The sequence below is a fragment of the Leguminivora glycinivorella genome, chromosome 6, assembly GCF_023078275.1.
Source record: "Leguminivora glycinivorella isolate SPB_JAAS2020 chromosome 6, LegGlyc_1.1, whole genome shotgun sequence".
NCBI classification, from domain to species: domain Eukaryota; kingdom Metazoa; phylum Arthropoda; class Insecta; order Lepidoptera; family Tortricidae; genus Leguminivora; species Leguminivora glycinivorella.
The window spans coordinates 20,198,154-20,212,011 of NC_062976.1; the positions used below are offsets into that span (position 1 = coordinate 20,198,154).

Sequence of the window (13,858 nt, forward strand, 5' to 3'; positions counted from 1 at the left end):
AACGCGTTCGGACATGCTGTTGATGATATAGTACTAGTATTAAGTAGGGTATTAGCATTTTTAAATGCTATAACCATAACAGAAATTAATGTAACGATTTACAGCGACAGGAGCCTTTATTATGACTGTGAGGTCCGATACGCACTAGCGCGATTTTATTTAAATAGGTAACTATCATAAATAACTCCTGAATACCTACGCTACGCGTGTCTTTCTTTACTGTAGACATGTTTTGTATTGCGTAAGTATACACGTGTGAGTAATTTAGGAGACCATAATTTTCAAATTAAACTAATTCTCGTTATTGGCAATAATCCGAGCACAAGTATGATTAATCGATAAGGCAATATTCACTTTACTTCAAGAAGCGATGGCAATAGGACTGTTTTTAATATTTGGGATAATTAAAACAGTCATTGGCGAAGAGGAGGGCTTTATTGTAGGTGGTGATGTAGTGGAGACAATAAAGGAGTTCCCTCATGTCGCTTTCTTGACGCTGTCTGGATCGGATGGGGATTACATTTGTGGATCATCTATACTGAACCAAGTGATGTTGGTGACTGCAGCTCATTGTTTGGACGATATCCATAAAATTATAGCGTCCGTGGGGAGTCTCAATAGAGAGGAGGTTGTATTCCCAAGTATATTTTTACGTGTATGGTATTTTTTACGCGTCAGTTGCTGTCTTTCCTTGGGCTGCCAACGAAGCGGCAGCTGACGTATACGAGATCCCATAATATCGCCTTTTTCGCCCAGATAATAGCAGTATTCATGTAGCAAAATCTTAAGAATTAAAAACGATGAGGTACCTACATACATACAGACAATTTTTTTTAATGGTAACTGTACTGAATTTGTAAACTTTAATAAATAACACTTTACTTATTTGTAGATTTATCTACTTTCGGATTCCGGTAGGTACACAAACACAGAAACTTGAACATAAAAAAGTTTAACCCTCTAAACATATTACTTATTTTTCACCACACCAACTAGTAAAGGCTTAGTTTGCTATTCGAAAACAGATAGCAAAAATGCATTTTATCCACAAGAGTGCAAAGTAATTTCATACAAATTTTAACTTGACATCTTGAGCTGTCTTTTAGAATTTACCTATAAATGATGATTTTGAATCATAAATATTGAATAAATTGATAAATTTAATTTATTTTCATGTTTTATAGTCAGTATTTTGTTGTGAAAAATTTTGTGCTTCACTCGGTAGCCAAGTTTGTTTAACCTTCGTGCCTTGAAATCCTCGCAACGCTCATGATTCCACTTTTTGAACCGCTTGCTCGGGTATCATATCAATATTGGTGCGTGCGGTTAAACAACTTTTCCCCTTTGTAAAACAAATAACTATTTCTATGTTCCCAACACTTTTTCTCTTTAAATTCTTAAATAAATATATATTCTTTTAAGGGAATGATGTACAAAGTGAAGGCCTACGAGCAACACAAGGAATGGGATCCAGTACACATTAACCATGACATTGGTCTTTGTAGACTTAAGAAAGCACTAACTTTAGGGCGTAAGGTGAAGAGAGTGCTACTGATGCAACATCCGCCTAAAACTCACATGGCTGATTTGGCTGGGTGGGGTGCAATTGAAGTAAGAAAAGGATTATTTTGTTATTTTAAAATTTGACCAGAGCCTAATAATTAGGATCTTCTGCATTCGCACGAGACAACGTAGTGGTAGCGGTAACGACGGTCTTGCCACTTGATAAAATAAGTCGCAACAGTGATAAAAATGACTAAAGAATATATAAGTAGACTTATAAGCGAAGTGGCCTTACCATAGCTAAAGACTCCAGCGGGCGTAGCACACTAGTTCGATAAACTTTATCGCATCGCTGCGTCCCTATCGCACTTACAAATGGTGCGAAAAGGACGGTCAGATATTGTATCGTTTATCGCGCGACCATGCTTGCCTGCCTGTTCAAATTAAAATATAACCTTTAGTTCTGGTAGGCGTCCTCACTCTTTTTTTTATATTAGTGCTGGTACCTATTTATCGTAGCTTTTTATTCAGATTTCAAAATAATTCATAATAATGATAATGTGATTTGTTTCCAAAATATGTTTCATTAAAAATTTTATTCAGTGACGGGGTTGACTTAACATGTTAGTCTCAGCATGAATATTGCAAAAGTAATGCGGCACTAACAACTTCAACAACTAACAGTCCATTTTAGATTCCATTAACTCTCAAATAGACTATATCTGGCTGGTGCTATTTCGTGCTATGCGTGCATCACATGACACGGGCAAGGGCTCGGTGTACCCCTTACGTTTCATTACAGTGTTGGCTTCGACTCCGCGCACGCCTCCCAAACGTCCGGAATACCTTATGATTTCCGTGATGGGAAAGACAAAGATTTATTTATTTAAACTTTATTGCACAATTGGAAAAAAAAGTACAAAAAATATACTAGGTTAAACTCGCCTCATTAGGTGACACGCCTAATCGGTGATACAAGCTTTGAAGCACTAATCCGAAAGACGATTTTTGTTTGTTTCACTGATTTAAGCGTGTCACCGAATAAGGCCAGTTTACCCTAATTATAATAATTGTAGGAACAAGACTATGATAACTCGATCATGCTGAAACACACGAGACAGAAGCTGTGGACTCATCAGCAGTGCCAGAGGATCCTCCACAATGCGCCTCAAGGAACTATTTGTGGTGGTCAAAGTCATTCCAAAGGAGATTTTGCTTCTAAGTATGTATCATCTCACTCCAAGTTCTTGTGTTTTGTACACTCAACCAATTGGAACCCTAGGCCACTGTAGAACTATGTCATAGTGACGTTATTAAATTAAAAATTAAATTAAAAATCATTTATTGCCATAATTCACATGCAATACACGAACTAGATAGGTACATTATATTTTCTATTTTAAACAAGTTACAATTAAGATAAACTTAAACATAATATTAGTATACTATGATTAATTTATTAATTACTTTACATTACATTTGTTTATAACTTATCTAATCTAATTATAATAAAATAAAATTCGGTATAACATAAGCATGGCAATGGGTACCAAACTCAGCATGTGCTGAACAGGTGTCCAGCGCTGATTTTCAGTTCGGCCCCTTTGTGGCGATCTATCGTTGGATTAGAATACAGGGCGCGCATTACAACTCTTTCATTTGTAAAATTGTTCCGTACGAGTGTTAATTAATTATGATTAGGTAGCTTGTGCTGTGTAGGTTTGTAGACGTATTACTAGTATGCAGAGATTATAAATTATAAAGCGGACTGTGTATGTAGGTACGTATGTATGTATGTAGGTATGTATGTATGTATGTATGTATGTATGTATGTATGTGTGTGTGTATGTATGTACGTATATAAGTATGCATGTATATATATAATACATATACATAAGGGCTGCTTTAAATGTGTATGTTTTCTCTTTGCAGTTTAAGTAAATGTAGTTTGAGCATGTTTTTGAATCTGTCCAAGGGCATTGGCTCCCGTATTGGTGGAGGCAGATCGTTCCAGATTTTGCAGCTGCAAATTTAAAGCAACCCCTAAATGCCATGGTTCTGTGTTTAGGGAGTATTAATTTAGTAATGTTCGCACTTCTAATTGGCTTTGTGCGGCCATCCTTCACCCATTTTAATTCTTCGTAAAGATATAACGGTTTTCTAAATTCTATTACCTTACGGATGGTAAAACCCAGATGTAAAACCCTTCTGTTATTCATATTTAGAAGCCCCTTCTCGTTCAAGTATGGTGTGATATGCGCTCGCCTCGGGATATTGTAGCAAAAACGCACACATGAGTTTTGCACTCGTTGAATTGCTTTTTTTGTTTTCTCTAGAAGCCTAGGACCATAGACGATATCGCAGTAATTAAAATGTGAGAGAACCAATGATTCCATCAGAATTTCCCTAATGTTTTGGGAGATATATTTTCGAATAGGATACAGTGTTTTTAACTTGTAATAAGCATTTCGGATCTTTGTGTTAATATATTCCTCGAATCGTAATTCACCATCCAGTATCAAACCGAGGTTCTTCGCACTATCGACCATTGATATATAATCATTTCCTAAACGCAATGTTGGACTTTGTTCTATAATCTTTTCTCTCTGCGTTTTGCTGCCAATTATTATAAATTGTGATTTTGACGGGTTCAGCACTAGATTATTATTGGATGACCATTCCGCTATAACCTCCAGGTCCTGATTAATTCTATGTTTGGCGAGCTCAACTTCGTGCGGTGCAAAGGAATGATATAGCTGTGTGTCGTCCGCATAGAGGTGGACTTTGCTGTGCCGTAAACATTTAATTAAATCCGCTGTGTACATAATGTACAGTATCGGACTCAAAATTGAGCCCTGTGGTGTGCCTCGACTGACGTATTTGACCTCTGATTTAGCCAGTGACCCGTGGGGCGTCTGTACCTCAACATATTGTTGCCGACTGGTTAGAAACGATTGAAACCACTTTCTCGATGACTCCGTTATACCGTAGTAGTAGGCCATTTTTGACAACAAAAGTGAGGGATTGAGGCAGTCGAATGCGCGAGAAAAATCTAAATCAGATTGTAAGAAATCTCTTACTGCTTGTCATTTTGACGTGGTTGTAGAGCGGCCTAAGGTTCAAATTGCTTGACTATACGCATCATTTAATGTCACTTACATAATGATAATTATTTGATCGCGCTCGACATGTAAGTGCTCTTGGGCCATTTTTTTCCAAGTTGTCCACCCCACTTTTTTCGTAACATGGGTATTTTTTACGCGATTAATACTCAGAATCGCAGGGTCTTTCGATCCTGATAGGAGAAAAAAAAATGTCCCAAGGTTTCCATACATTTTTTGGAACCTTCCATTCCGTTACCACCATACAAAATGTATGAAAAAATGGTAACGGAATGGGGAAAAAACCTTGGGACACTTTTTTTCTCCTATTAGTAATGAAAGAGCTCGCGATTGTGAGTGGAAACCACTTCAAAATTTCCAAATCCAAAAAAAAGTGGGCTGGACAACTTTAAAAAAATGGCCCTCTAACACTGAGTGGACGCTCGGAGCGGAGCGTTCAGCGGGGCATGCAGCGGGGCGGGCAAGCGTGAGTCCATCCACCCTATCACAGTATAATAAAGTGTACTACGTCGTATGACCCTATACAGCGTCGACTCAGGACACTTGTATGTTGTATGAGCTTCAATTCTGTGACATGTATGCCGCACACCCCGCCCCGCTGTATTCAGACGTTTTCTGTGACTCTAAAACTGCCTGGGCGAGCCAGCATGCGCGCGCGCTGCTGTCGGTCTTTGGAGCAAGTTTTCTTTGTCGCCTAGGCATGTGCACTCTCGCAGTCCGTACGCACTTACGCAGCTTTAAACATCAAAAAGTGGCAGAGACTGAGACAAGCGTACCCAACAGACAAGTCAATTTTATACACAGCATAGCGTGATTAATAACCAAACTTTTTTGTACAGAGGTGACTCCGGCAGCGGCCTCCTGATCCACAAGGACATAATAGTAGGCCTCGTTTCGTACAAGGACACCAGCGTCTCTCGCAGTCTCGTGGTGTACACCAGCGTCCCATATTACTACGAGTGGGTCAAGCGCGTGTCGAAACAACTGATTTGCGCTTCATAAATAAAAACGTCGAGGTTTTTGGAGTCTTTGACTATGAGAATGACTATGAAATTCTTGGTCTTTTTTATTTCCTACTACTACCCAAATAGCTCTTAAAACTTAATGGAAGTACGACAAAGACACTTGTAAAAGGACGTGATAGGCCCCTGATAATAAGTATGCTACGCGCGCAAAGTTTTGCGTAATATTTTCCGATTCTTGAGTATGACCAAGCTTACATGCAAGTTTTTGATCCTGTACAGGAAAAGGATCTATATAGGTAAAAATCGAAGTTTCTCAAAAATACTCCCAAACGAAGTTTATTGAAAATCTTGTGCGTTTATTTCCAAAATCTGTACACCGCATCTCTATTAATATGAAATCGAAGGAACACCTCCTAAGACCGTTTTCGCGGAGGTGAACGGGATCTGGTAGCTGACCCATTACCACATATATTGTATTTTCCATTATATTGTATAAGTACACCATGTATTGTATACAACATGAAGTGCTCGGTCAAATTTGATGGTCAAATGTCCTAACATATTTGGTAGTTGTAGTGAAACCCTTTAATGCTGCATCTCACATAGTGATGTGCAAGTTGCGGAAACTTTGGAAAAATTCACGAAAATTTCACGAATTTAAATTTATGAAATGGAAAGTTTCCATCCATAATACATTTGTCCATACAAAGTATGGAATGTTTCCGAAGTTTTCCTATCTGAAAATTTCAGAATTTTGGAAACATTCCGTCGGCACATCAGTAATTTCACATCCAACACTATTCTGCATAATTAATCTCTCGTCCTCGGGTGCCTATTTAATCCATTTGAACTATAATATAATATCTACAGATATTTGTTCCTGAGTCATGGATGTTTTCTATGTATATACTCGTAAATACGCATTTATCTATTTAAGTATATATGTATATCGTCACTTAGCACCCATATTACAAGCTTTGCTTAGTTTGGGGCTAAGTTGATCTGTGTGCGGTGTCCCCGATATTTATTTATTTTATTTTTATTTATAATAAAACCACGAAATCTATGGAGGAGCTGTTTTTTTTATTGTTATATACTAAAAACTCCGCGATGGTATTTTAAGGATAATTTTAATTTACTATACCCATTCTAAACTTTTATAAAAATATCTCTAATAATTGAACCCCGCAGTGGACCGCATCCGATATGCTCTTGGTCAGTTTTAATTAATCCCAATAGTAATCAAGACCAATGATCTATGAAAAATATCTAATAATCCACAAGAAAATCTGAACAAGTATTTGACTTCAAGTTATCATGGCAGTAGGACTGTAGGACTATTGATTTTGGTATGTGGCTTGAAATTAGTAATTGGAAAACAAGAAGGTGTCATAGTTAGTGGTGCGTATGCTGAATCTGCTAAAGATTTCCGTCATGTAGCTTGTTTGGCGATGTTATGTCGGAACTGTTTGTGGGTCGTCGTTATAGAACCAAAAGATTATATTGACTGTTGCTCACCGTAGAGGCATATATTACGACTGGAGGAAGGGAAAACCACACCGCATTGACAGCCTCATGCAGCAGCACCAACAATTTGATTTTTATAGAGGTACTGCCGCTAGTGACATAGGCTTAGTTAGGTTGGAGAAACCGCTGGCATTTGAAAGAACGGTTAAGAGAGTGGTACTGATTAAGAAACCGCCAAAAATCAAAATAGCGGAAGTGGCTGGATGGGGCTTAACAGACGTACGTCACCCTTCTGACACTTGTCGTTTTAGATGGTACGAGTTTCTCGCCCGTCTTGGTCGAGAAACTCGTATGCCATTATCGTATGCGTATGCGATAATCGCCTGGTGACTATCGTACGAAAACGTTTAAGTACATTCGTGCGAGAAATAAAAACTCGCTTACGATACTCGTATGCGAGTTTAGTAGAGTCATAATTTCATTAAATTTGACATTTAAAATAACATCTGCAAATGTGCACTGGCTGTGAAAACCGTTGCAAACTTATCGTGGACCTATCGTTTTCTTAATATCCAAAACAAAAGTCTTCTGGAGCAAGCAGGATCACTACCCCCTAGGCCATACTGGTAGCCAAAAATTACTTTCAGGAAAGCGTGATCATGATCAGTAACCAAACGTAATTAAGAAGAAAGTGTAATTAATACTATGTACTTTATTTTCGGCAGAGGTGATTCCGGCAATGGGCTGATGATTAACAAATATATAACTGTGGGCATCGTCTCCTATGGAGAACTTGGGCTAAGTCTGGTCTGGTGGTCTACACGGACGTCCCATATTTCTATGATTGGATAGTGGTAAATTCAAGAAGATTAACATGCTCCTAAGAAAGAAGAAGAATAAAAGTGAAGATGTTATTATTTTTATAGACGTTAAACTTTTGTGAGACATATTCAAGTATTTGTCATCACACTGGCACCGCACACTAAATGTGATATTGCACGCAGGCGCAGCCGGAGTTGCAGAAAAATCCTTCTCACAGAAGAGTTACGAAATTTCTAGTACTATTACTATTTTATAGCTATTTACAGGTTTATATATTATAAGTCTGGCGGAAAACATTGTGTGTAACTCGGGGCGGAAGAATATTCCAATATTTAACTTCAGTATGTGTGTCTTCAATATTCAAACATGGCAGGCAAGTATGGTCACGCGATATATGATGAAGCATCTGGCCGTCGCTATCACACTTACAAATAGTGCGACTACACTTGCCTGGCAGGTCGATGTAAAAGTCCGGGTGATACTCGAAACTAATTTGACAAACTCGGGGGTCTTTCTAGATTAGTAAATAAATAAATCTTCTGTATCCTATTCTTCTCGATGTTATGTTTATAACACAATAAACAATATTCATTCTTCATTTTTTCTCATTTTTTTTCATAATGATCTGATGATGGAGACATAAGATGGTCACGAAAACTCTGCGATCAAATAATGTAAATTAGTTGTGTTTGAACTTGTTACTGATTCGACGAATTGATTTGCAATCAGTATCTTAGCGAACCTTCATAGTCAATCTATGACGAGCAACTAGTTACTTAATCCTTCGGTAGACATGCTCTCTGATATGTTTTAATGTTTATTTGGGCAGAAACGAAACATGTTTCTTATAACTAGAGTAAATACATAATTTATGAACCAAAACACGCTATTGAAAGGTTTATTAATTAGTCTCGGTAGTCGGCAAAAGTAATGATCTGTGAAAATCGTTCATTAATCCACAAGAAACTCTGAACAAGTACTTCACTTCCAGTTATCATGGCAGTAGGACTATTCATTATTTTGATATGTGGCTTGAAATTAGTAATTGCAGAACGAGAAGGTTTCATAGTTGGTGGTGCTTATGCTGAATCTGCTAAAGATTTCCCTCATGTAGCTTGTTTGGCGATGTTCGGTAGGAGGAAAGCTCCCGTCTTTTGCGGGTCATCGATATTGAACCAAAAGATTTTATTGACTGCTGCTCACTGTTTAAATAGAGAGCCGTTGGATATAATAGCAATTGTGGGGAGCATAGACTGGAGGAAGGGAAAACCATACCGTGTTGACCGCAACATGGAGCACGAACAATTTCAAAGGACAACTGCCGCTAATGACATAGGCTTAGTTAGGTTAAAGAAACCGCTGTCATTTGGAAAAACTGTTAAGAGAGTTGTTCTGATTAAGAATCCGCCAAAAGTCAAAATAGCGGAAGTGGCTGGATGGGGCGTAACAGGGGATACCCCCATTTGCCAGAATTTCATTTGCCATAATTTTATTTGCCATCCTATTCAACAATCATAATATTGTTTCTCATAACAACTTATGCCATAATCATTGTTTACTATATTAATCTAGTGCCAGAAACTTTGTTTCCCATAAAGTCAGTTTCCATAATGTCATTTGTCAGAATCATCGAAATCCGTAATTACCACATTCCATACCATCATTTGTCATACAAATTAGCGTCCAGAAACGTCAATTTCCATAATGTGCTTTGGCAGAATCGAAAACTACTATAATAGGTACTAGAAGGACTAGAGAATGAAACTGCTATCAGAAAGTAGGTTAGGTTAGGTTAGAACTGTGACCCCCTGGAAAATGAAACTGCTATCAGAAAGTAGGTTAGGTTAGGTTAGAACTGTGAACCTCTGGAAAAGGAAACTGCTTGAAAAGTAGGTTAGGTTAGGTTAGAACTGTGACCCCCCGGAAAATGAAAATACTATCAGACAGTAGGTTAGGTTAGGTTAGAACTGCGACCCCCTGGAAAATGAAACTGCTATCAGAAAGTAGGTTAGGTTAGGTTAGAACTGTGGGTCCAGGGGGTCCTGGAGAATGAAACTGCTGCTGGAAAAGTAGGTTAGGTTAGGTTAGAACTGTGACCCCTGGAAAATTAAACTGCTATCAGAAAGTAGGTTAGGTTAGGTAATAATATGGGCAACAATTAATATGGCAATAATTGCTTATGGCGTTTGAATATTCTATGAAACCATATTATTGCACTTAATAATATGGCTAACAAATAGTATGGCATTGTATGATTATGGAAGGTAATATTCGGATAAACAACGAGTATGTCATATGATTTTTATGGTAAACAAAGCATTCGGGCAAATGAAATTCAGGCAAGTTAGATTCGGGCAAATGAATATTATGTTAAATAACTGTCGGGCAAACAATAGACAACCTAGCTTTCTGACACTTGTTGACTTCCTTGTCTGAACATCCACAATAAAAGTCTGCTTAACTTTGTCGTGGGACTTTATCAACATGTGTAATTAGAAATAAGGACCTAATATTTCTCTTCCACTTTTTTTCTTAGTTAGTCCACTTTAGTTCACCATTTGTACTGAAGCATACAAAACAAAAATTGTGGACACTCGAAAACTGCAGAAACGTCTTGAAATTGGACCCACCCCAACCCAATGGAACTATTTGTGGCGGCGAGAAAAAAGCCAAGAAAAATTTGGCTTCCTTGTACGTCACTTTTTTAATGTCATTAATACTCAACTTAATTTTTATCATGAAGAAACGTCTGCGAGCCATGCTACATAAGTTTAAATTAAAGGAAAAATGGCAGCAATGGATGTACCTAGAGTTTTCTGCATGATAAATCTTATACTATTAAACGAGCAATTCTTGTATATTTATTTATTTATTTATTTATTTATTTATATATTTATTTATATATACCGACGATCTCGGAAACCGCTCTAACGATTTCGCTGAAATTTGTTTTGTGGGGGTTTTCGGGGGTGAAAAATCGATCTAGCGTAGCCTTAGATCCCGGAAAACGCGAATTTTCGAGTTTTCATGAGTTTTTCTTTCGCATTTGTAAACGTAAAATATGGTCCTTAATTTCGCCGCGCGCGCATCGATTCCGCTTAGCTCAGTCGCACGAGGTCGGTCTAATGTACGCAGATAGATCGTAGGTGTCAGGGTTTCGAATCCCGGCCAGAAATTAAGTTTTTGTTTTTTGTCTTTTTTTTTGTTTTTGTATTTATAAGAGTTTTTTTTTATCTAAAGACGTGATATATTAAAATAGAACCGAGCGAAGCTCGGTCGCCCAGATATTAATAATTTAAGTATGGGTTAGCACATTGTTACTGGACGTTTAGGAATTGAGGGAAGGCATGGAAGAATTCGCACACATCCAACAGGTCTCCATGGTTGAGTTGGTTAGAGCGGTTGCACCGGCAATGCTGCTTGAGCAGCGCTGCGCTGCGTAAGCTTGTCTGCACATTCGATGTCTTCGGTGTTAGGTCTTATCAGCCTTGGGCTAAAATGGCCCTTTTTAGGGTTCCGTAGTCAACTAGGAACCCTTATAGTTTCGCCATGTCTGTCTGTCCGTCCGTCCGTCCGTCCGTCCGTCCGTCCGTCCGTCCGTCCGTCCGTCCGTCCGTCCGTCCGCGGATAATCTCAGTAACCGTTAGCACTAGAAAGCTGAAATTTGGTACCAATATGTATATCAATCACGCCAACAAAGTGCAAAAATAAAAAATTGAAAAAAATGTTTTATTAGGGTACCCCCCCTACATGTAAAGTGGGGGCTGATATTTTTTTTCATTCCGACCCCAACGTGTTATATGTTGTTGGATAGGTATTTAAAAATAAATAAGGGTTTACTAAGATCGTTTTTTGATAGTATTAATATTTTCGGAAATAATCGCTCCTAAAAGAAAAAAAAGTGCGTCCCCCCCCCTCTAACTTTTGAACCATATGTTTAAAAAATATGAAAAAAATCACAAAAGTAGAACTTTATAAAGACTTTCTAGGAAAATTGTTTTGAACTTGATAGGTTCAGTAATTTTTGAGAAAAATACGGAAAACTACGGAACCCTACACTGAGCGTGGCCCGACACGCTCTTGGCCGGTTTTTATTTGGAAATTTTAGTTAAATAAAATAGTGTTATTAACTAGATTTATGGAAAAAAATTGTCCATTTAGAACAATTCAGTTAAAAGATATTGCGAAAAAAATCTTTAAAATCGAGGTTCCGCTCTCGACTGTTTCCTCCTTCAAAACTTAATCAATTGTAACGAAATTTGTAAATCTGAATAACAATGAAATGATCTGTGTCGGACCGTTTACTTTTTTTGGCTAATTGTTACCAATTTTGAATACCACATCTTTGTTTGCGCTATAATCAATAAAAAGCTAGATTTCATCAAAAATTTCGAAAAACGAAATTGATGGGATCTAGCACCTTTAAAAAATAAGAATATCAATAAAATCAATACGGTCCGACAGAGATAAGAAAAATCTGTGTTGAAAAAAATAATTGCTCTATCTTCAAAAACCAGGGAGGAATTAGTCGAGAGCGTTTGTATGGAGAATCCCTCCTGTATCGTCTTAATACGGTGTCCTTAAATGTAAAATTGCTGGTTCAACTGAAATAATGTGGTGGCGCGTTGATAATAATTAGACTTCGTCAACAAACTCACCCTTACCAGTTTAATTTCTCATGGTAAATTAAGCGACATTATAAATGTAAAAAACGGAAATTGTAAGTAAGAGTATAGAGTAGAGTCTTTATTGCACCACAAAGATAACAGATTTACAAATAAGTAACAGAATAACATTGAACATCTATAAATACCTATTTCTGTCTAGCAATTTTACGACACATCATTTTATTGTTAACCCCCGACGCAAAAACGACGGGGTGTTATAAGTTTGACATGTCTGTCTGTCTGTTTGTCTGTCTGTCTGTGTGTGTCTGTCTGTGGCATCGTAGCTCCCGAACGGATAAACCGATTTAGATTTAGTTCTTTTTTTGATAATACTATACTATGATAATACTACTTTATTTTTGGCAGAGGTGATTCCGGCAATGGACTGATGATTAACAAAAATATAATTGCGGGCATCGTCTCCTATGCCGATCACAAAGTTTCGCTAAGTCTGGTGGTCTACACGGACATATCATATTTCTATGATTGGATTGTAGTAAATGCAAAAAAATTAACATGCTCCTAATAAAGAAGAAAAAGAAAAGTGAAGATGTTTTTTTTTATAGACGTTGTAGCACAGCCTTAACTCCCTACCCAGACGTGTAGACACACCCTCATACACACGTCTGTGAACGCCTTAACATTCATACACTCACCATTCATCACATTCACTCAACCAATCATTCACACACCTCGCGTGCGCCATATTATTTCAGTCCGAATCCGTTTGCCTTTGAAGAAAGATGTAAGGTCGCGACCTTACAACTACATGTAAGTGTCCTTCTCCTAGTTGTTTTGCGTAAATCACGGGACCCCTTTGACCATCCCCGGTTATACGTGGCGCCCAGCGTTTGGATTCGTGTTGCGAAATAATTATCGGGAATCGCGTATTACAAAATGCCACCCAAAAAAGATATGGCCGCCGCCGATTCAATTTTGGAATCCAGTTCGAAAACAAAAATTTTGCCTTCGACGTCAGAGTCAACATTTAATTTAACAATGCCGCAAGAATACCTAACAATATTGTTGCAACTAATGCAACAATCGCATACCGAATTATGCGAGAAGTTAGTGACGGCAACTCAAGCGACATCATCGCATCAACGCGACAGACACTTCGCCGGTTGCAAACTCAGCTTTAGCGGAGCTGAAGATTCGGTAGAAGACGCGTTAGAAGTTTTCCTGGACGGCATACAAACATACAAAGACTGTGCAAACATTTCTGATGAAAATGCACTACGCGGATTGTCATTTTTGTTCACCGGACTCGCTGCAACATGGTGGAATGGCGTACGTAAAAATGTCAAATCAT

The 13,858-nt window shown here is 37.9% G+C and overlaps 1 protein-coding gene and 1 long non-coding RNA gene across 2 annotated transcripts; both read left to right on the top strand.

Moving 5' to 3' along the window:
- Positions 1 to 373: 373 nt before the first annotated feature.
- Positions 374 to 5,678, top strand: LOC125227359 (mite allergen Der f 3-like). Its single transcript, XM_048131657.1, has 4 exons — positions 374 to 628; positions 1,423 to 1,611; positions 2,580 to 2,725; positions 5,465 to 5,678. Exons 1-4 carry the CDS (start codon positions 551 to 553, stop codon positions 5,625 to 5,627), a joined length of 576 nt encoding a protein of 191 aa, XP_047987614.1. The 5' UTR covers positions 374 to 550; the 3' UTR covers positions 5,628 to 5,678.
- A 1,251-nt stretch (positions 5,679 to 6,929) lies between these two features.
- Positions 6,930 to 13,048, top strand: LOC125227503. The gene is made up of 4 exons (XR_007177188.1): positions 6,930 to 6,991; positions 7,783 to 7,911; positions 10,416 to 10,570; positions 12,913 to 13,048. It is a non-coding gene; the product is annotated as an uncharacterized LOC125227503 (long non-coding RNA).
- The last annotated feature ends 810 nt before the right edge of the window (positions 13,049 to 13,858 follow it).

What these genes read in the sequence shown, in the direction of transcription:
- LOC125227359 (XM_048131657.1), top strand. Translation starts at nt 551, where the DNA reads ATGTTGGTGACTGCAGCTCATTGTTTGGACGATATCCATAAAATTATA. An exon ending in CTGGGTGGGGTGCAATTGAA is followed by an intron (nt 1,612 to 2,579) that starts GTAAGAAAAGGA and finishes TAATAATTGTAG; the next exon opens with GAACAAGACTATGATAACTC. An exon ending in AAAGGAGATTTTGCTTCTAA is followed by an intron (nt 2,726 to 5,464) that starts GTATGTATCATC and finishes TTTTTTGTACAG; the next exon opens with AGGTGACTCCGGCAGCGGCC.